This window comes from Vombatus ursinus, unplaced genomic scaffold (assembly GCF_900497805.2).
Source record: "Vombatus ursinus unplaced genomic scaffold, bare-nosed wombat genome assembly UNPS02014945.1, whole genome shotgun sequence".
Classification (NCBI taxonomy): Eukaryota; Metazoa; Chordata; class Mammalia; order Diprotodontia; family Vombatidae; genus Vombatus; species Vombatus ursinus.
Window position 1 is genome coordinate 4,113,136 of NW_020954723.1, and position 24,425 is coordinate 4,137,560.

Here is a 24,425-nt window from a genome sequence, read left to right on the forward strand (position 1 = left end):
TCATGTATCTAAGGACAAGAAACATTTCTTGGGACATTTTGTCACCTCTGCAAGATCAGCTTGAAAATAATGGTAACATATGTCAAAAATCTGTTGTGAAGAATGAAGACAAAAAATTCTGTGATGCATTTGATAAACCTCTTCAAATTAAATAACAATATACTTTAATATCTGGCGATTTTAATGCAAAGATGAGTGCAAGGGAAGTCAGCAAAAAATATTTTAGGAAAGATAGTTCAGTAATATGATAGAAAAGTGTGTCAGAGGTTTGTAGAAATAGATGCCTCCTGTCATCTGAGAGATTACTCTTATTTTTTTTTCCAAAAAGTGAATTGGCAAGTTCAGAAATAGTGAGCATCAAATAAGAACACAGAAGTGAAACTCATTCTATTATGACAAGAAATAACTATTTAAAATGACTGTGGGTTATTTCCAAAAAAGCTTTCTGTATATAGTCATACCATTGATTTGTTGTAGTGAAGATAAAAATCCATATCAAACTAGAAGAAAAATAAAAATGCAAAGATATGGTGAATAATTGAGATAACTCCAACCTGACCTATTTAAACAAATTTTTGAAGCGGACAACTGGAAAATGATTAAAAGAACAAACACTGATGAAGACTAAGGAAATTCAGCTCATGTAAATTAATTGCCACAAGGAGGAGACCAAAAGAGTCTAGAAACCACCTCAGTCAAAAAAAAATCCTTGAGCACCTTGCCTAGTGAAGAGAAATGACAGCCAAGGATTTAAATTGAGTTCACAGCATAAAATCATTTGTAATATCTTATATTAGAAAATAGTGCATGATCATCATTTTGTAAGCAATGTCACCTCATAAAACTCCAAAAAAACCCCAAAAGTAAGAATAAATTTTAAAATGTTTGAGAAGAGGCCCACCTAATCAAAATTAGCTAAGGGAAATATAAGGATGAAAGTGGAAGGAAGATGAGAATAGAACAAAAAATGGAAAAAAATCAAAAACTTTTGTTGATCATCTTTCCACCATCAATGATAATGGAGCTACCACATTTGTATTGTAACAGTCCTAATCCCCTAAGAAAACAAAGAAGTGACACTAAAGAAAATAAACCAAAAATGTATCCAGAGGAAGTCTGTGCTGGAATCAAAAACAATTTGAGAGTGTTGAGAGGTTGATAAAGGATCTTAAAAAAAGGAGGTCACCAAAAGCATGAGAAAAAACATGTTGTTGCTAGAAAATAGTTAAGAGAATATTTATAACTTCTGGACTCTGTGCGTATTTTTCTATCTTTCCAAAAATTTTTATGAGAGTCATTTATACTTGTTTCTAGGGCATCCTTAATAAAGATATTTTAATAAAACAATAATGATGTATTAATATAATGATGCTATGTATTGTAATAATTAAAATTAGTAATAATTATATTTGTTTATAAATTATATACATATGTAAAATATAATTATAATAACATATGCTATATATTATACATTGATTTTACATATAACAAAATAATAATAAAAGGAAAGCCTTTCTTAAACTACTTTCTATAATAGATCATGTCTTTATATAGTCACAGTTTCCTAAAGGTTACACAGAATACAAGATCCAACTCTTCTTATTGTTTGTTGACTATAAAGAAGAATTTTATTCAGTAGTATAAAATGCCACCTTAGAAGATTTAACAACACAGGAACCTTTGTTTGATACCTCTTTTGTTAATATCTGGGAAAGCATAAAGAAGGGAGGTATATGCTCAGTCATGGAGGATGTCCACCTCAGAGTCCAAATAGAAAAGAAAATCCCCATAGTTGATATAGTCTTCCAAATAGTCTTGCTCCCATTTGCAGATAATATTGGATAGTGGTTGCATTAAGCCCTGGAGCATTTCAGAGTCTCCCAAATGAGATTAGCTTTTACTCAAGTTTGACCCACCAATAGGGGAAAAATTTTGAAAAGTTACAATGCCTGTTTTCAAAACTATGATAATGATTGGTAGCTAAATGGACACTTCACAAGTTAGACAACAAACTGGTCCTAGAATCTAACAAAACAAGAAGAGTGGCATGGATTGCCTTTGGGAAAGTGCAGTGCTTCTAATGACCCCAAACTTATTCATGAATCAAAGGCCTATCTTTTTTTTTTTTTAATCTCAATAGTATTTTTTTCAATAACATGCAAAGATAGTTTTCAACATTCATTTTTATAAAATTTTGAGTTCCAAATTTTTCTCTCTCCCTACCTTCCCTCCACCCTCCCTAGACAGCAAGCAATCTGGTATAGGTTATACATGTACAAATCATATTAAATATATTTCCACATTAGTCATGTTGTGAAAGAAGAATCAGAACAAAAGGGAAAAACCACGAGAAAGAAAAAAGTGAAAATAGTATTTTTTGATCTACATTCAGACTCCATAGTTCTTTCTCTGGATGTAGATAGCATTTTCCATCATGAGTCTTTTAGAATTGCCTTGGATCAGTGTATTGCTGAGAAGACTAAGTCTATCATAGTTCATCATCACACAGTGTTACTGTTATTGTGTACAATGTTCTCCTGGTTCTGCTCTCTTCACTCAGCATCAGTTCATGTAAGTCTTTCCAGGTTTTTCTGAAATCCACTTGCTCATCATTTCTTATAGCACAATAGTATTCCATTACATTCATATACCCCAAGTCATGAACCACAAATGGTTCAGCCATTCCCCAGCTGATGGGTATCCCCTCAATTTCCAATTCTTGGCTACCATAAAAAGAGCTGCTATAAATATTTTTGTACATATGGGTCCTTTTCTCTCATTTATGATCTCTTTGGGATACAGACCTAGTAGTAGTATTGCTGGGTCAAAGGGTATGCACAGTTTTATAGCCCTTTGGGCATAGTTCTAAATTGCTCTCCAGAATGGTTGGATCAGTTCACAAAAGGTCCATCTTTTTAACAACAGTATTCTTCCACCTATTGTGTATGATTATCCTAAGGGCAATGGAGAGGCTCATGCTGGGCTTGAGCAGGCTGCAGCCCATTACAAAGATTTGTGCATCTAAAGTGGTATAAAGCAGAGGTGTTGAGCACAAGACCAAGGGCTGCATTGTGTCCCATAACACTCAGGAGTGAGTAGTGAACCAAATTGGAAAATATTTAACAAAATAAACAAAAATATAATAGAATGTAAGTAATGCTAATATGTGGTTTTCTAAGTCAATATGAAGCCCTATAAAAATCCTTGGGTAGTTTTAGAGGCCCCATTTCTATTTGAGTTTCACACCATTGATGTAAAGGTTATCATTGGAAGTGTATCATTGGAAAGACCATGAGCCAGAGTGGAGGATAATTAATACTCACATGCATCTTTGGTATCCAAGCAATGTTAAGAGAACTAAAGAAAACCACACACACCCCTCCCCAGCATGCTTAGTAGAGAATTTACAGAACAATAAAGACTGGAATCACACAGGATGAGAAGGTATTAAATAGGCTGCTATTGGTATTATCTTAGGGAATATCTACATTGATGAGATTATTGATCCATCAAAGTATTAAAGTTAAAATTCACAACTCTGTAAATTACAAATATTAATATCCCTATTAGATGAGGAAACAGGTATTTACCTGTGATCACACAACTGTAGTAGCTGTAGTTTATTAGGTATCTGAGTCAGAACTTTTACCCAGTCTCCTTCTTTCCAACTCTGGTACTCTTTACCTCATGACATAGTAAAGGCCCGTAATTTTAGAAATTGCTCAGTTAATTTGGCTGTTTTCTGTGCCTTACCTTTTTTACAAAAATTGAGAGCTTGGATTCTATACAAGTTTATGACCTATTAAAAATCTCAAAAATCACTACTCAAGGACTAAAAGAACAGTTTAACTAAAGAAAATTATGTATTCCAACCTGTTGTAGTTCTGCTTATCTAGTCCAACCCCTTTCTTTTTAAAAATGAGGAAGCTAAGGATCCAATTAGTGAAGTGATGATTTATTCCCTCTTAATAATTTTGTTTTGTTTTGTTTTTCCCAATTCAACAAACATTTCTTGAGTACCTGTCATGGTTTTATGAAAGGTATTTTTACTTACTTAACAGTTATCTTTCCAACACCAAAATTTCTAGATTTTGTATTGTATTTCTTATAAAAAATTTTTTTCCTTGGCATGTGATATTGTTGCATACTTTAAAGTTCTTATATTTTGTAAGTTTTTAGTCGTCTACTGAAATTTTAGTTTATTTTGGTACAACAGGAAAAATTCGAGGGCAGGGTTGTTTTTTTTAAAGGCCAGAATTCCATTTAAAATCTCATGTTGGCTTGAACTTTGTCATCTAGTGTCAGTCTTAACTAATCTGATTTTTCAGTCAGAATAATTTTCATCATAAATAGCATTTTAAAAAGAAACATATACTTTTCCATGTTCTCAATCATATAACACCATTTACAATTTTAGTCTGAATGTAGGCCATCCCTAAATATAAGCCAAACCCCTAATATTATACCTCTCTGAAAGAAAAACAGTATATAGGCTGAAAATAACACTAATTATCAGCCTTATTCTAGTGTTTGTACACACTAGATGTAGAGGAAAGGTGCAGCCCATATTCAGGCCAGTCACATGGATCTCAAATCTAAATTTATGATTCTCCTCCTTGAAGATTCTGAAGTATATTTGAAACAAGAAAATTGTTTTTCTTGTTTTTTCACAAGAAAAACTGATTTAGGAAGTTTCAGAATCAATTGATCAATCAATAACAAGCATTTATTAAGCATGGACTATGTGCCAAGCTCAAAAACACTGGGAATGATTAATAGTATTCCTCAACATGACTTTCCCACCACTTTTATTGATCTAATTAATAGACTTCATTTTGGGGAAATACTTTGTGTTTGAATTTAGGGGCTTGCTGACAAGTGAAAACTTTTATGTTATAGTGTCATTACTTGATCATTACTATAAATTCTTCAAAGGCATGAGTCCCAGAATTAACTAGGGAGAGCAAATGAAGCCATTAATATAATTATATTGTTATTACTGCCTAATTTGTGGAAAATAAATTACCTTGGTAGTAGTCCTCTAATTTTTTTGTGCATTTGATAATTTAACCTTCCTTAATATTTTGTCCATGTATACATATACATATACATATATATATATACATATATGCTTATAGAAATAGTACAAAACTTGTGTTAAAAATATCTACTAAAATTATTGAATTCTCATTATAGAAATAATTATGTCCTTTTTAATCTTATTTGTCAGTAATTCTGTAAAGTGCAATGATTATTGTTTTATAGGCAGTTGACTGGTGGAGTTTAGGTGTTCTTATGTATGAATTATTAACTGGAGCGTCTCCGTTTACTGTTGATGGAGAGAAAAATTCCCAAGCTGAAATATCTAGGTAAGTATAATAAAATAAATGTGTAGTTTTTCATTGAAATTGATTATTGAAATCTGCTGCCACAGGAAGCAATTTAAGACATGATCTTATTTCAGGTTTGTTGGAAAAGCTTATTTGGAGAATTTCCATATAGTCGGCACCATTGTATAGAAAGAATGTTAGTGATTTTGATTTACAAAGACAGAATTGATTTACAAGGAGTGAACAGAAACAATATAAAAATCAAAGTTTAAATCTAAGATAAAATTTGTGTAGTTGCTTTCTCACTGTCTAAAGAGCTTTATTATTAATTGTGCTAAAACAGATTTTTAAGGTTCTTCAATAGAGGAGGTAAGTAACCTAAAAATTGCAACATTGTCAGTGTGGTTTTGTTTTGTTTTAAGGCAGTCGGGGTTAAGTGACTTGCCCAGGGTCACACAGCTAGTAAGTGTCAAGTGTTTGATCCGAGGCTGGATTTGAACTCAGGTCTTCCTGACATCAGGGCTGGAGCTCTATCCACTGTACCACCTAGCTGCCCCTATGTCAGTGTGTTTTAAAAACTAATCTTGCACCTTGAGTTGTACAATCCAGAATGACAAACTGACACTAACTTAAAGTCTTATTAATATAATCAGTACTTTTTTTTCAAATGTAAGTATTGTGACTAGATATTGTTACCAGTCAGTTTTGCTCGGTTTTCCTTCTTTATATGCTCTATACATTCAAGTATTATATTAGTAATTAAGGTCAAAGATATAACTTGGTTTAATATTTAAATATAACTATGTGCTGTAGATATATAAAATTAAAGATGTTATTTCTCCATTCAAAGAGTCCCAAAGTTAAATTTGAAATCTCAGGGAATTGTAGAGAATTTTGTGGCATGCCAAAAATATTTTTGTGGCCAAATATATTTAATATTCAGAGAATTGTTCTTGTTTTAAATGGGAAAAAAAGATATAGTATTTCTAAAGGTGACATAATCTTGAAGAAAGTTCTCTACATGAGTCCAGGGAAGTTGTACTTAAAAAATCAATCATAATTCTACATATGACATAGGCCTGGTGTTCCCAACACCTTCAAGACAAGTACAGATGGTAATGCTTACTCCATTGTGGGCCTGCCTACCCAACCCATGATGTATGAATATCTATTGTCTCACTATCTATGAATGGCCAACAGAATATAACCCTTTGCTCTTTAGCATTTACCACTTTTATTGTATTTCCTTTGTGCTCTGAAAATCAAAGCAATTTACATATGTTAGTCAAAGATAGTGAGGTTTGAAAGAAATTTCATTGTAAAGGATTTCCTTTCTCTCTTTTTTAAGTGTGGATATGACCTTATTTTTATATGAGTATACTGCTAGAAATCACAAGTCTTGAAATCTTAATTACAGAATTAGCACTAATTCATTAAATGATTAAATTACTGTTTTAAATCAAAGTTTTCCCATTTAAAAAAAGGTGGCGCTATTTTATGTTCATTAAATTATGTGAGTGGGGCAACTAGATGGCATAGTGGATAGAGCACCAGCCTGGATTCAGGAGGACCTGAGTTCAAATCCAGCCTCAAATACTTGGTATTTACTAGCTATGTGACCCTAGGCAAGTCACTTCACCCTGCTTGCCTCACTCAAAAAAAAATTATATGAGAAAACAAGATAAAGATTTATTTAAACGTAACATCTTATTTATAAGTTATGGAAACGTGACATGAATAGTTTTTTTAAATTATTTTTATACCATATTACCTTGGAATAATACCAAAAGCTTTTTTAGTTTTGGGGGGTTTTTTTGTTTTGTTTTGTTTTTTAGGCAATTGGGATTAAGTGACTTGCTCAGGGTCACACAGCTAGTAAGTGTCAAGTGTTTGGTCTGAAGTCGGATTTGAACTCAGGTCCTCCTGACTTCAGGGCTGGTGCTTTATCCACTGCGCCACCTAGCTGCCCCGCTTTTTTAGTTTTTAAGAGTTTTATACCTGAATGTTCTTCTTTATTACTTTTATAATGGCCTAACTTGTAAAAACTAATAATCTTTTAAAGAAATACAAAAATCTCATTATAATTTAGTAGCTATACATTGTTAATATAAAAAATATTCATGTTTATATTGCTTATAAAACAATATTGGTGATAGAACTCACAACCCAGACTAATTCCATCATTATATTAAGTATTTTGAGAGTTTGGATTCTCTTTTTTATCTTTGAATTAATTTATGATTCCATTTGTGTAAGAAAATTCTGAGAAGCTTGATTTAACAATGTTAATTGACAACTCTTTTGCAATTTCTAGTCTGGAAGAGCTGCCTGGGGTACTAAAATGTTGAATGATTTGCTCAGAATTACTGCATATGTCAGAGAAGGACTTGAATGCAGGTCTTCCCGACTCTAAGGCCAACTTTCTATTATGCCATACCACCTCTAATTAAATGTATAGATTTTTTAAAATGTAATAATATAAACATTAGAAGAAAGAGAAATAAATTGAAAGTCGCCTTTTACATAAGAATGACTCAAGACATTACACAGGACAGAGTTTTGCTCATATATATAGTATTTCAAAAGTTTTAGTGCAGTTTTAAGCTATTAAAATTCTATGCTAATAGTTAACTATGAAATAGGAGTTCCAAAGGACACACAGTGGAATGAGTGGGAAAGGCTGGAGTGGGACTCAGAAAGAGTAGGATTCAGGTGAATGAGAATGAGAGAATGAGAAGTTGGGATTAGGGAATGAGAAGTTGGGATTAGGGATGAGCATGCCAATTATTTCTGGTCTCAAAAATGTTTTTTTTTTTTTTTACTATAATAGGCTTAATTTCTATTTCAAAATTCCCTCTTATCTAAATTGGACTATCCAAAATCTAAAAGCTAGAGAAGATCATGAAATTAAATAAGATATTTTGATGCTTCAATCAGGTATCCATTGTATAATATATTTAGCAATTCTTTTTATACAATTTTTAAAATCTGTTCTAGATTTTTGTTGCAATTTTTAAACATAGCTGATGACATGAATTTTCCTCTTAAGCTAATCACTCTCATTATAAAGTTTTACCAACCTAAAGTATACTGAAAACCTATAAATTCTCTACCATGAACCACTAAAATTATGTATTCCTCCCCTCCTGGATGGGTAATGCAAAATAATGAAAATTCCTTCATTGCAGATAAGCTATTCATCTTTAACTTGTAGTCTTACAGAGTTTCATGTATACTAAGAGTGTTAGTGACTTGCCTATGCTTACATAGTTAGTATTTGTCAGATGTAGGCCTTGAAGGCAGGTCTTGGTGACTCCACGAACAAATTTCTTTAGCTACTATATCAAGCTTCTAGAAGCTCACAAAATTATACATGCAATATACATGTATATATTAAATATTTTTATACATATCTTTAATCACTAAAATAAAATAACTTTATATCAAGAATTTCTATTTAAAGATAGATACATAAATGTTATATGAATACATATAATAAAATTGCAGAATTTAAAGTAATCAACATTATTATTTTTCTTGCTCACTAATTTTCTTTTAAATATTTTTTCTTTTTGTATGAACTTCATTTCCAAATTTATCCCTCCTTCCTGCCCTACCCATTTAACAAAGAATAAACAAAGAAAGAAAAATAAAGGAGTTTATCAAAGCTAACCAACACTACAACTGAATCTGATGGCATATACAGTGTTTTACACTCATATTTCATCCAACATGATGGGAGAGAAATAGATTTTTCGTACCTCTTCTTCTGAGTCATTGTGATTGTACAGCATTCAGTTTCTTTTTGTTTGTTTTAAATTCCCATTTACATTATTATAGTCATTTTGTACATTTATTTCTGAATTCTGCATATTTCACTTTTCATTAATTCGTGTTTTTCCATACATCTCTGAATTCTTTATATTAAGCATTCTTTGTTTTAACCTGAAATTTCATTGGTAAACGCCAAGAAACTTCTTCTCCCAATAAAAATTGGTACCTACCCTATAATGTATAGTCTGTTGAGAGATGCCATTGTTTCTTCATGTACCACAATTTATTTAGGTAGTCCTTTGTTTCCATTTTCTTACTACCAGCGAAAGTAATGCTCTTTTAATCAATAAGTCAGTCATCAAGTATTTATTAAGCACCTTCTATGTGTCAGGCACCATGTTCAGCCTTGGGGATATAAGTACGAATAACAAAACAATCCCTACTCACAATGAACTTACATTCTAATTCACATTTTCTAATTTCTAATTCTTACTGTTAAAAATGTGACTATAAGAATAGAGCAGGGCCAGCTGCCTTTCTATTTTTTCACTTTGATCTTATTATTGTCAAGATGCTTTCTTGCTCATAATTATTTGAAAAACAAATGTAAATTATTTTCAGCTAATAAAATATTTTAAAGAACTTTTTTGATATCTTATTTTCAGAGACTGTTTGAGATGGTTTATTTCTAATTTCCTTTTTCTTTTATTTTTGTCTTCGGATATTGAGAAAGCTTTATTGATTTCATACATTTATTTGACAAAATGTTGTTACAAATCACAAAATGAAATTTTGATTTTGAAAATTTCATTACTTTGAACCAGGTCACCACTGAACCCCATTTTAAAATAGTTTAGCATTATGTTTATGAAGGTTCAAGGGAAATGGGAAATTATGGTTTGAAATAGTTACACATGTCCTAAAAAGCAAAAAGATGTGCTTAAACGAAAAGCATGATTGACATTGTCAGAGAAAGCATTATCTTATCAATTTATTCCATCCTTCTATATCACTCCTACAATATCCTTTTTTGCTGTAGTCTGGCCTCCAGTTTAATCTCATTGTTTTCCACAGGAGTCCTTGTTCTTCTAGAATCCTACAAAAAATTGTCTGTTTTTGCTGCCTCCACTTCCACACTTCTCTTCCCCTTGGAATTTCCAGCACCACCAGTCTGCTGAAACTGTTCTTTCACGTTATCAGCAATCTCATCAGCTAAATACTTTCACATTTCCTCAGTCATAGTCCTCAACCTTTTTACAATTTTTGACATCAGTCTCTCCCTCCTCCAAGATATTCCATCCCATCTCCTCTAACAGTGTTCCCCTCTGTCATCCCCACTCTATCATTTATTTTCAAACTCTTCTTGACTACCAATTCATTGCCTACAAACAAGCTCATGTTTCTCTCATCATGAAAAAAAATCCTCATTTGATCCTTTCATTTCCACTGTTGTCCTATATCTCTTCTGCCCTTTATAAAAGCTGAGTCCTCAAAAAGTCTGTCTACAGTAGATGCCTCGACTTTTTCTCCTCCCACTCTCTTCTTAACCCCTTACAATCCAACTTCCAACATTATCATTCAACTGTAACTGCTTTCTCCAAAGTTAACTAATGATCTTTTATGCCAAATCCAGTGGTGTTTTCTCAGTCCTCATTCTTCTTGACCTCTGTGCTGCCTTGGATACTATTTATCACTCTCTCCTCCTTAATGTTCTCTTCTCTCTAGGTTTTTGGGACACCACTCTTTCCTGGCCCTCATCCTACATATTTGACCACTTCTTCTGTCTCCTTTGCTGAATCCTCGTCCAGGTCACCCCCTCTAACCATAGATGTCCCTCAGGATTCTGTGCTGGGCTTTCTTTTCTTCTCCCTCCATAGTACTTGACTTGATAATCTCATAAGCTACCATGGATTTAATTACTATCTCTATGCAGATTGAAGAATACTTTTTTCACTTTATTTTTCTCACCTATTTTTGTAACATGATTAATGTGGAAATTTTTTGTATGACTTCACATGTATAATTGATATCATACAGCTTGCTTTCTCAGTGGGTGGGGGAGAGATGACAAGAAGGAGAGAATTTGTAACCCAATTTTAAAAAATTAATGTTAAAAATAAAGGGTTTTTTTTTAATTACTGTCTCTATGCTAATGATTTTCACATCCACCTATCCTGCCCGAAACTCTGCTGAGGTCTGATCTCACATCTCTACCTTCCTTTCAGATATCTCTATGTAGATGTCCAGTAGATTTCTTAAACTTAATATGTCCAAAATGAACTCATCATTCCTCCTAAATTCTGTCCCCCTCCTACTTTCCCTATTCTGTAGAGGGCAGCACCATCCTCCCAGTGACACTGACCTGGCTGTTCCACAAACAAGACACTTCATCTCCTGGACATTTTCTCTGGCTGTCTCCAATGCCTGGAATACTCTCCCTCCTCATCTCTGCCTGCTGACTCCCCTGGCTTCCTTTAATTCCAAACTAAAATCTCATTAAGTATAACACAGGAGAGATTTAACACAGTAGCTTGAGGGGATGACAGCATCAAGGGAAAGTATGAGTATTTTTGTTTTCAATGAATGGAGAAACTTGGGAATAATCATAGATAGCTGGGATAGAATCAATAGAAAGGGAAAGATCAAAGTATATTTAATTTTTTATTGAAGGATGATGCCTTAATTTTCATTCTTGATTGCCTTCCATTTAAGAACCCAGTACCTCATGTTTAAACATGTTTTTAAGTAAAATTTTTCAAGGCCTAATTCAATTATAAAGTATCTTAACACTGTTTTCTAAAGGAAATACTTAATTTAGCCATCTACTATGGATGTTATATTTTAATAGCAAATATTTATCTACAGGAGAATATTAAAAAGTGAACCTCCATATCCCCAAGAAATGAGTGCTTTAGCTAAAGATATAATTCAGCATCTCTTGATGAAAGATCCTAAGAAAAGATTGGGTTGCGGTCCACGAGATGCAGATGAAATCAAAGAGCATCCCTTCTTTCAGGTGAAATTAATTCAGTTAATATTTATTGTGTCGACTGTGTGTATAATACTGTGCTCTATAAAATGATTGTCCATAATCTTTGCCCTGAGTCATTTTTATTGTTATTTTCTTTTAAGGCTGCTACTATCCTCATATCATGTGAAAATATGATGCCATTGGACCACATTGGTTGAATTGGTTGAATCCAGAAATTAATTTCTATTTATATATTCTAATTTTATGTCACTTTCATTTTATTAGATATTGCTATCACTTTATCAACTTTTATGCAAGTAAATTTTTTTTTATTTTACAAAGAGGCCTTGAATATGCCAGGGTGTGTGTGTTTTTCTTTTTCTATAAGAGATCTCTTGGCTAATTTAGAATCTACGTATTTCTTGGTGATTTATCTGTAGTATAGGATTGCTTTTTACTTTTTATAGTGGTTTTTACCTATGATTTTTTAAGATTAATAACTGTCTTCAGCCATCAATTTAGTTATTTATTTTGGTCAGTATTGCCCAGAAAAATTCCAGAAGATTGTTATTGGGGGAAGGGGGAATAATTTTTTTTTTTTTACTCTTTGGATTATGAAATTGACAGGACAAATCCATCAAACTTAGTATCTCTCTAAAGATGCAGCATTGCTAGCCTGGCTACTGTGATTTTGATTTCAAAGCAGTAACATCATATTAATGAAGAATCAGGTAAGTGGTGCACTGGACAGAGTTCTGGGCCAAAGTCAGGAAGACTCATCTTCAAGCGTTCAAATCTGGCTTCAGACACTTGCTAGCTGTGTGACCCCATTATGGACAAGACACTTAACCCTGTTTGCCTCAAATTCCTCATCTGTAAAATGATCTGGGGAAGAAAATGGCAAATCACTCCAGTATCTTTGCCAAGAACATCCCAAATGGGGTCATGAAGAGTCAGACACCACCGAAACACCTGAACAACAACAATGAAGTATGACCTGAGAATATTTATAATCCAAAGTCACTATCAACTTTTTGGGTTCCTTTTCTTTCTAAGAAAAATCTTTGTATGACATTTACCCAGAAGACATGAAAAAAAATCATTGAAACCAAGAAGATTTTGAGTATTAAAAAAAATCAAAAGTAAAAATGTGTTTCTTAGAATAAACTTTGGATAGCTGATATCAAAATTTTCAATTTATGTTAAGGACTGCCAAGTTTTGAAGACAAACCTACAATCTATGATGAGTTTCTGAGTCTTTTAAAAATAAAGTGAATTTCTCAAGATACAACTGCAAGCTCTGTAATGTCATATACCTAGAAAGATTAGTGTTTAAACTAACAATACCATCTCTCTTTTCAAAGATAAAATTCAGCAGTTTGGCTTAAAAATTAACCTCAGTCAATAAAATTAATAGAATTTAAGAATTGGAAGGCGTCTCAGTAGCCTTCTAGTCCAAGTCATGTCTGAAAAAGGGTTGATCCCCTCTTTGACATCCTGAACAACTGGATACCCAGGCTCTGGAGATGTCCAGTGAAGAAGGTCAGTCAGCACATCTCGGACTACACCCTCACAGATTTAGAGCCAGAAAAGACCTCAGAGGCCATCAGGTCCAACCCCCTCATTTTACAAATGAGAAAACTCAGAGTGAGATAAGTGACTTAGGTGACTTGCCCAGCATGGCCTAGCCTAATAGCTGGGTGTCTGAGACAGGATTTGAACTCGATTCTTCTTGACTGCAGGGGCAGCTCGATGGCTCGGTGGATAGAGCTGTGGCCCTGGAGTCAGGAAGACCTGAGTTCAAATCCAGCCTCAGACACTTACTACTTTGTGACCCTGGACAAGTTATTTAATCTGTGTTTGCCTGAGTCCATTGGAGAAGCAAATGACAAACTACTTTGATATCCTTGCCAAGAAAACCCGGTGGACAATATTGGCTTGCTATGGTCCACGGAGTCACGAAGAGTCATACATGATTGAATAACCATAGTAACTTCTTGACTCCAAACCCATTCAATCTTTACATAGCACTGCCCAGGCTGCCTAAGCAATTCATTTCACTTCTGTGTAAATAACTATTAAGAAGTGTTTCCTTACTTCAAGCCTTTTTTTTCTTTCAATTTCTATCTAATGCTCATAACTCTTCCCTCTGGGCCTGAAGAGAAAGATTCTGATCACTCTTGCAGATGACAGCCCTTAAGTACTTAAAGACACTGATCTTGTCCCTTGTACATCTTTTCTTCCTCAAACTAAATGTCCCCATATCCTTCAACTGGTCATGAACTCAGAACCCTTCGATATCCAGGTTGCCCTTCTGGATGCTCTCCAACTATTCAAGGCTCCAACGGATGATTCATTTTGAATGGAAACCATTACTGTGTCAATGAAAACAGCACAAGTCACTTTCCTCTCTAGATTTTAAGATCATAATTTATGGAATTGAAGGGGTTGAACTAGGATATCTTGAAGGTCCCTTCAAATTTGAAAATTCTATGATCAAATTTATTCCCACTTCTTCCACAAGAGGGCATAAGGAAAACACTTTGTATTAGCTGATTAAATTTAATAGAGCAATGTCTGTAGGAATATATAGGTTCATTAGCTTTTTTTATTACTCTCCATACTGTTAGTTTCTGTCACATAGTCACTATTGGTAACTAGTCACTGCCTCACACTATATACCCAGAATCATTTAAAAAGACATTCTGAAATAAACATTTAGGGGAATGTATTGAGACTGGGTTTTGTTTTGTTTTTTAAGTTTTTAAAAGACTAATTTGTTAAAGTACTAGGAAGGACATAAATAAGAAGGAAAGATGTCAGGTTATAACTTTAATCTAGTACTACCAAGTATGTTTTACTATCAGGGTAAATATTGCTATGGAAAATAGAGTTAAGAGGAATTGAAAAAAATTTGAATGAGGTTTTTATCTATTATCATATTTTTAATATTTAGAAACTCCTTAAACCTTCTATAGGATCATGCAATCCTTCCTCCTCCAAATACCACTTTCTTCCCAAACAATCTGCATCAGTTGATTAGAAAACTACTAAAAGAAAAAGAATAGGATCAGTGAACATAATTCAATTCTGAAAAGGAGAGAAGTCGAGGGAGGGGAGGAGAGGGGCGGGAGACAGGGCGAGATGTGGGCTGAGACTTGAGAGAAGGTGAGAGCTCTGTGCCTGTTGGGAATGAAGAATGAAATTAGGGGCAAGAAGAGGATTTTTCACAACTCTAATTATATCAGAAAAGAATAATTGAATAGCAACTGGTCTCTTTGGTGAGAATTTTAAATTTTTGTATTTTTGCTTTAGCCTGCTACCTTTCAAGAAACTTCTGGATGAAAGAAGTTTTTTTCCTTTTTTGTTGGCTCTAAACTAGTATATTGCAGTGCCCCCTGGAGGATACCACAGTATTCTAAAATACATGGTACCTTTCAGTAGTAGCATTCTGAATGACAGCTGTGATTTACATTTTCTTTAAAGTCACGGAATTAAACTCTTAACTACCTTTAGTCCAATTTGTTGAAATTTAGTGATTCTATTCAAAATCATTTTTCTCTGTTATCTTATTTTGTTAATTACTACTTAATTTTAATTTTACTTTTTGCTTTAGAAAATAAATTGGGATGATTTAGCTGCCAAAAAAGTGCCAGCACCATTTAAACCAGTAATCCGGGATGAGTTAGATGTCAGTAATTTTGCAGAGGAGTTTACAGAAATGGATCCCACATATTCTCCTGCGGCTCTGCCTCAGAGTTCAGAGAGGCTATTTCAGGTAATTTTAAAAAGCAGATCTCTCTAAATACCTTTATATATTTAGTGTACATATGTTTAGAAAATTGATTATTAGTTTTTCCTGTCTTTACATGTTTTTAACAGTCTTTTAAGAAAATGTTCTTTAAATGTTTCTTAATTTAGTGCAAGGGGGTATTGAAAGGCTACAGCTATCAGTTACATTTGCTAGATGTTATGGTTTATTTTATAGTTATTATTTTAAGGTATTTTAAGAGTTTATTATTGCTATATGAGAGGCAGCATGGTGTAGTAAATGCAGAACCACTGCTGGAGTCAAGAAGACCCGGATTGAAGTCTTACCTCTGACACTTAGAGGTTATGGCTCTCAGTAACCCATTTAAGTTCTTTTTGTCCCCAGGCAACTCTGTAAATTGTTGGTGAGGGGCTAATCTACGTTGGCAGAGAGTATTCTACGAGTATTCTAGGTGCTCCCTACATTGATGAAATCACAGGTCCAGGCCAAAAAAAGAAGAAAAAGAGTTTGATATGCAAAAAATTAATTTATTTGTAGTTCTATATGATAGCTTTTATTTCTCAAAACTTTTTTATAGAAAATGTGCTTAATTATTTTACTTCTGTATAGAGTGAAATGTTGATCATTACAATTGTTGGTTTCACTTTTTATGTTAGATAGTTATTTTTAATTACTTTCCACTTGTTAAGCATTTAAAAAAGATTTTTCAATTTAAAAATGATTTTTATTATACTTTGAGATTTTATATTCTGACTAATAGGCTTTATTTCTTTAAATCATGGATTACAAATACAAATACAAACAAATATATTATTTAGTAATCTTAATCAGGATTAAGCATCATTGTCCTGTTGATATATCATTGCATTAGTATACTATATTATGTTTGTAAATTGCATGAAACTTTGACCTTAAATTTAATTGGGCTAAATTAATCCAGTAATAGGATCAAGTGTTCACAAATTGTAAACTTTATGGTGAAACCCACTTTTCCAATTTAAAATAGCACTTATTCTAGTATCAACTCAGCTTCTTTTTAATTCCCTAACTATATGTTTCTTTGAAATCTAGCCACTTTGAAATGTGTGCTTTTGTTACCAATGAAAAAGAACTGAAGTTAAGAATCATTTTTTTGAGATGACAAAGAAAGCATTTTTTAAAATTTATTAATTTTAAATTAATTTAACTATGCCAGAAGGTGGCATATTTTTCTTCTAAAAAGCATCTCTCTACCTTTTGATTTCTAACAAAAATGTGTCTTAAACCTTAAATAAAATAATAGCTACCCATCTTTTAATTTTTTTCCTTTCTTCAAAAATTCTAGAATCCTAGCAGCCTAAACTTAATATTTTCGGTCTATAACCTTTATCATATTTTTTTTTTATTTCTCTCCACCCCCAGGGGTATTCTTTTGTTGCTCCTTCTATCTTATTTAAACGTAATGCAGCTGTCATAGATCCTCTTCAGTTTCACATGGGAATTGAACGTCCAGGAATAACAAATGTCGCCAGGAGTGCAATGATGAAGGTAGATAGATTTTTTTTAAGCTAAAGAATGTATTTGTGGCTTGAATGAATTCTGATATGAGTACTTTAATAGTAATATTTGTTTCTTAAGAGGTCTATGATTTATTAAAGTCTTAATGTGAGAAAAAATGCTCTGAAGATGTTTGATTTGTACCTTTTGTTCTAAAGAACTGTTAAATGCTGATACAGCTTTTAAAAACAGTATAATAGGGTTACATAATTTAAATGAATTTTAACAAGGATGAAAGAAATAAAAATATTAGAACTTTGTTTTAGTGAATATCAAATATTAATCAATATTCTAAGATGGTCTTTTAAGTATTGTATATTAATGTTATTTCTCTAAGTTATACATTGTTGATTTGTTTCTAGGACTCTCCATTTTATCAGCACTATGACCTAGATCTTAAAGACAAACCTTTGGGAGAAGGAAGTTTTTCAATTTGTCGAAAATGTTTACATAGGAAAAGCAACCAAGAATATGCAGTCAAAATAATAAGCAAAAGGTATAAATGTTTTTAAAAATATTTTTGTGTTTTTATACCCATACCATCTAATTAATATTATAAATGAAGTTTTTCCTAAAAAAATCATGATTCAAAACATTTTTAGGATTGTACTCAGAGGTTCAGTCCTTTGATTCATAATAACATATACTGATTTAGTACTTTACATCACAGTTTAACATACATTATTTCATTTCTTACAATAGCCCTGTGAGAACCAGCTTGTACACATATTATTTTTCTAATTTTATAAATGAGACTCAGAGAAGTTAAGGTACTTGACCAAGGTCATATAGCTTATAAGTGGAAGAGTCATAATTTTAACACATTTCTTTTAATTCCTTATCTAGTGTTCTTTTCATTATGACATGCTGTCTCAAAATAATAGTTTACACTAGATATTGTACTTTATAGTAACAATTTTTTTTCACAGACAGCGTGTATCCTTATAATGCATTTTAATAGAAATGTTCTTTGCTTCTGACAGGGACATTTAACTGAGATGGTTTTATTAAGTGTTACTAATAATCAGATTTGTCTGGATTTTTTTAGATGCTATTGAATGTATGCAATTACTTTTCCTTAGAAATTAGTCTAGCATTGTCAGAATGTCTTGATTTGATTTACCTGACTGTACTTCCTTTTTACAAGGAAGAGTTCTTTTGGGGAATACAATGGGGAGAGTCATTGAGGCATGATAACAATATTTTTAAAATCATCAATAAAACATTTCTAATAAAAAAGATACTAGGTTACTAAGGGTTATTATTAGGACTAGCAAAGAGATGTGTTTTAGTAAATGATTGTTCTGACTTCTGTAATTGTACCACATAATACAATTACCAAATTATGAGACATAGGGAATATTATCATTTGACTTGGTTTTTAGGGACTCAGACAGTGATTTTCTCTGAAATAAATGGACTGCTTGTCCAAATGAACTGTACAAGTCATTACTTTCACAGAAATTTTGTTCTGCCCTAACACTGATTTTAAGTTTTTGGTGCACATTAAATAAAAACAGAATTAGATTTAGGGTAGTATTGGATTGGAAATATGCTTGAATAGATTGGTACAATATGGCTGCTTCATTTTACAGAATGGAAGCCAACACTCAGAAAGAAATAACAGCTTTGAAACTCTGTGAAGGACACCCCAATATAGTGAAGTTGTATGAAGTTTATCATGATCAGGTATTTCACTGCTAAACATAAGCATTATCGTTTCTTTGCCTACCATTAACTGACAGGATGGTTTGATATAAACATACCATTTATCATAATAAAAACATATACTAAAATTAGACCACATATTAATCTTTTCTCTTATGTATTGTTAGAGACTCTTCAAAATCAATTAATATAGGGGGTCCTTTATTTTTCCAGTACCCTCCTTTTAACTCTCAGAATGTTAAGAAGTCATTTCTTTGATCATGTAACTAATTATCCTATAAGCATTTATTTTGTATTTGGTCCATATTCCCTTTTTTTTGGTTGGTTGGTTCCTTTAGTTCTAAGGAATTAACTTTAACAAAAAGTTGATTACTTTAAACACTAACAGTAATTAATTATACATTCAAATAGTAAATCCTGATGGTGACTTATTTTTAATTTGGAAGAGTACTGTTGGCAAAAATGAAAACATATAGCTCATTTGACAGTCTTTTTGTGGCTTTAATGCCATTTTGAGTGACACTACAGGTCATGATAGGAAAGAAATTTCACATGCCATTGGAACAGCACCTACTCCCCTCCCCAAAATCTTTATATCAGATTCATATACCTGTCCAAACTAGGTATGTGGTTATATGCAATTGCACATAAAATGGAAGAAGACATTTAATAAATGTTTCATCTTTGTTTTCCTGTTACCTAGTATAGTGCATAGCTCATACAGTAGTAATCCTTGATAAATGTTTATTGAAATGAATCAAATTGCACTCAATTAAAGGAAGGAAGGGCTGATTGTGGTACACGGGTTAAATGTTAGTGGGATCTGGACAATGCTATCACTGCTACTAGCTACATTTTTTTTTTTTTTTGATGATTCAACTGCCATAGCTGTAACCTAATTCCTAGGACGCCTACCTTCCCCAGTACTGGATAGATAGTTACTCAGCAATCCCTTCTTTCCTAGAGGGGCTCTTAAAGCCTCGCATCCTAGCCTCTTTAGGCAGAAAGTAAAGGAGACACCCGAAAGTGTAAATTTAATGTTATTTACCCTGTTCCAGATAATAAGACCAGCTTAAATCAGAAGCCAAGTGCCAGCCTCTATTTTTCCTTTTATCTCAGCTTTCTTGTCTTTCTACTAGGAACCATGACATTATTGACCTAGGACAGCTCTAGTGTGCTACCCTCATTCACTGAAATATCTGACCAGGCTAGTGGAATTATAGTGGGGTCAAGAGACAGATTAGTGTGAGCAAGCTGGCAGTGAGAAGAGAAGTTGCATTAAATATAGCTAAGCTGATAGAGAAAATAATGTTTGAGGGACCCCAGATCATTGTGTCTGCAGCCACCTAAGCATTTGGATGCAGTGTCCCTCAGCCTTTTGTTCTCATCAAGGGTCAGAGAATCAGCTTAACTGAAGGCACTTGGGATTGGAGAAGAACTTATGGCTTTGAAACCACGCACCCAGGATCAGTGTCCATGCTGTGAGAACAAAGCTGAAGTTGTAGGAGCCAGAGGAAAAGATGTGACCAGTGGCAGCGGCAACATTTTTCAGACTTTCCTCCTGTACCAGTTCCTATTACTGGCTTCTCCTTTCCTTCCTTCCTCCCTCCCTCCTGCTTATTCCCACTTTCAGGTGTTGTTAATGTGCTGAATTATGAGGGGCACTGTATCCTCCTGTCCCCATATCACCACCCAAGATATCAAGGGGCATCTGAAACCTATTTCCAACCTAAAAGTCAGAGGTAAGACTTGCCAGCTAGAGTTCTGAAGCTACTATGCATTAAAAAAAAATCTCAGATTAATCTCCAAGCAGGTGGCATCAGAGGGGATTGGCCCCTGACTGGCAGGTTGACAGCAGATCTCAGGTACCAGATTCCTAATGCCTAGTTTATATTTATATAGTCAAAAGTTATTATGTGTGTTTGTATTAGTTTTATGCTATTTCTTACTTTTTATGCAGAGGAGCCATCAGAACAAATTGCTTCTCATATGATACAATCCCATATTTTCTTATATAAATGTGGTATTCTTCCTATGTGAAAACTCTGTTAACTTTTCATCAGAATAACTTATTTTTAAAATTATTTTCTTAATTCCTTGAACACAGGGATTATGTCATATTTGTATTTATGTCCCCAGTACCTACTACAGTATATAGGCACTTAATAAATCCTTGTTGGTTGATTGATTTTCCAGTAGTGTTGCTGGATTTTCCTGAGCCATACTCTCATACCATCCATTCTTTGTAACTAATAACAGCAGCTGGATGAGAGGTATGGCTTCAGACTGTGAATGTGGAATAGTATTCTCTTTATGAAGCCAACTGACTCAAATGTATATTAAATGTTTAACCTTGACCTTCTTCATCCATGAAAAATTATGTCAAATTAGCTTGGTCTTTGATAGCCTAAGAGTTGGTCTCATAGAGAGGTAACAGTTCACTTTTATATCTTGTTCATTACATACTGGAATGATGCACTTAATTTAACAGACTTTGCATTGTATTTTTTTTTACCAAGTAGAAAAGAAACATGCTATATTCAGATGATATTAGATGACAGTGAATTTCCACTCAAGTCCTATTCTTATATGTCATCATGAAATGGAGGTGTCCTTGGGGGTCTCAGTGTCAGTGCTAGTGGAAAGTCTGGAAAGTTTGGAGGATGGCTTACCAACAGATCTTCCCTTCATCATTTTAGAGCTAGCCTAGTTAAATTTGGAGATGCTTATCATCAGGTCGACCAAAATTGACCAAATTTTTTGCCATAGCAGTTGTTGAAAACTAACTTCCAAGTTGTGATAGGGTTATTATTTGTGATAGCAAAGGACATAGATTCTTGAATTATTAAAGAAGATAACAATGCAGTTATGCTTGGGCCTTATAATTTGAATATTTTACCCTTTTTCTAAATTTGAGAATTCTTTAAGATTTAATTTTAAAATGTACTTTTTCAATAGCTCCTATGTTAATATTTGGTAATAAAACACATGCAAAGCTTATCTAATTTATGAAAGAAACAGTGTAATTAATCATGGCACAGTATCTGAACTTTCATGAATTTGAGATCAAAGGTAAGTGTAAAGACATAGAGTGTCACTTGTAAATTTCCATCATAATGCATTGGCAGCTTGACACATAGGTGTTTGTCATAGGTATTCATAGGAGCTCTGAAACTGATTACTTGGCTAACACTGAGACCAGGTGGTAGAAAAACATTTTTATACCTTTTGAAGTTAAGTCTGCCATTAAATAGTTGTATCATGCTCTCAGTCAGGGAGGGGAATCCAAAGTAATCATTGATCTTCTTTATTTTTAAGAAAGACCATAGTCTGGTCTGTATGCTCTTAAAAGTAAAGATCAACGCTGTTTCTACTTCTTAGTCAAAAAAAAAACTAGATTGTGAGGGTTGAAGTAATTCTTTCCGTAGAGCAGGGATGCCTAACCTTTTTAATGTCATTGACTCCTTTGGCAGTCTGATGAAACCTGTAGACCCCTTCTCAGAATAATGTTTTATTTCCTACATTCATAACTGAAGAAAATGCGAAATTGAAAAAAATAGTAAAAATTAAAATGTAAGTTCATGGGCCCCCTGAAATCTCTCCAGAGATCCAAAGTTAAGAACCCAGGCCATCTAGGATTATGGGTTTGGAGTTGGAAGGGACCTCAAAGGTCATCTAGTATAATCCTTTGTTTTACAGATGAGGAAATGGGCTCAGAAGTGTAGGTCAGCCACAGAATCAGGTTCACAGAGTAGTAAGTAGCAAAGCAAGGCTTTAAAAGCAGGCTTGAATTTCAGCATTCTTCCTATTGTGTAACACCTTTGTATTGCATGGAATTCCCAGGAAATCATTCAGGAAAAAGATATGCAAATATTTTACTATGGTATTTTAGATTTTCCATCATCACCCAAATGAAATTCTAAAGAGCCATAATTTTCCTCATTTTTCCTTTATTTTGTTACTTTGAACACCTATTATTTTAACAAGGAGACTATATATTTTGAAATACATACAAGTGAAGGTGTTTGGCTGATTGGATAGAAAGGTAGCCTTAATAGTCAAGAAGAGCTGAGTTCAAGTCACACCTCTGACAAATACTGGCTGTGTTACTCTGGGACAATCATTCAACATCGGAATGATGCTAACAGTTCTTTAGTAAGATTTTAAGTTGCAAAACAGATGCTGATCTGTATTGTTAGGGTTTCCTTCCCGGAAGTTTCTTATACCAGTGAAGTCACAGATCTGAACCAAAAAATTAAAATTAAAAAAATGTTTTTAACATTTCACAAACCCCTAGTTATTTAGGGGTTATTTAGGGACAACAGATGGAAAGGCCAAGTGTTGCCTGATACCCCTGAGAAGTTCTCCAGCAGATTAGGTAGACCCTATATGAATGATTGATGAAAAAACATGGATTCAGATAGCACAAAATGGGAACATTTGATGGGATCATTAATTGCATCGGTGGAAGATAAAGCTTCACTGATTAAACCTTTGACTCATCCAAGTGTAAAACACAATTTGTAATGCTCATAATAAATTATCGAAAATGTCATAAAGACTTAGCATTAACACAGACTTACCAATATTAAGAATTCCACACACAATTGTATTTGTTTTCTAGCTTCACACATTTCTGGTGATGGAACTTCTGAATGGGGGAGAGCTCTTTGAACGAATTAAGAAAAAGAAACACTTCAGTGAGACTGAAGCCAGTTATATCATGCGGAAGCTTGTTTCAGCTGTAAGCCACATGCATGATGTGGGAGTGGTACATAGAGATCTGAAGCCTGAGGTATATATAATCTTAAATAGCATCATTATTACTTATTCAGTAATTGTTTGTGTCCTTTCTACTTCTAGGGCATTCTTCTTAAATAGAAAAAAAAAAACTAAAAGCATGCTTTTTGGATTTCTTTTTAGTCTCAAAAGAAACTATCCTTTTTTGCCAGTTGATCATCTTGAAGTTATACTTGTATGGGTGAGAGATCCTTTTATCAAATGAATGCTTTATGCAACAGTTGTGAACTAAAATTAGCAGTGGAAATTTTGTAACAAAAAAAATCAGGAAATATTGTCATACACACATACTATATTAGGGGTTTTTTAGTAATGCATTTAGAAAGCGTACTTTTTTACCTTTCTGATTTATTTATTGCTCTATGAATAGAAATGTAAAGAGTTGCATTGCTAGTATCCAAATATAATTTCCTTAGTTTATTTAACTGTATTGTATGCGTATTTTTAAATGCTGTGGTGGTATAATTTATGTTAACTATGCAATCACTTCTTCAAATGTAGCAGCTTTTTGTGTATTTCTCATTTCTAGTTGTTCAGTCTCTCAAATAAATGTTTTTTAAATAGCAAAATTGTG

The 24,425-nt window shown here is 33.3% G+C and overlaps 1 protein-coding gene across 3 annotated transcripts in view; it reads left to right on the forward strand.

Moving 5' to 3' along the window:
- The window catches only part of RPS6KA5 (ribosomal protein S6 kinase A5), a 190,953-nt gene that overhangs the window by 119,822 nt on the left and 46,706 nt on the right, over positions 1 to 24,425 (forward strand). For 2 of the 3 annotated variants that reach the window (XM_027844930.1, XM_027844931.1), the window contains exons 7-13: positions 5,266 to 5,369; positions 11,970 to 12,120; positions 15,692 to 15,853; positions 17,249 to 17,374; positions 17,746 to 17,879; positions 18,979 to 19,072; positions 23,676 to 23,846. In XM_027844930.1, the coding sequence (XP_027700731.1) occupies positions 5,266 to 5,369; positions 11,970 to 12,120; positions 15,692 to 15,853; positions 17,249 to 17,374; positions 17,746 to 17,879; positions 18,979 to 19,072; positions 23,676 to 23,846 (942 nt within the window). Of the gene's footprint in view, positions 1 to 5,265; positions 5,370 to 11,969; positions 12,121 to 15,691; positions 15,854 to 17,248; positions 17,375 to 17,745; positions 17,880 to 18,978; positions 19,073 to 23,675; positions 23,847 to 23,974; positions 24,172 to 24,425 lie in introns of those variants that run through there. The other variant, XM_027844932.1, reaches the window with a different exon arrangement.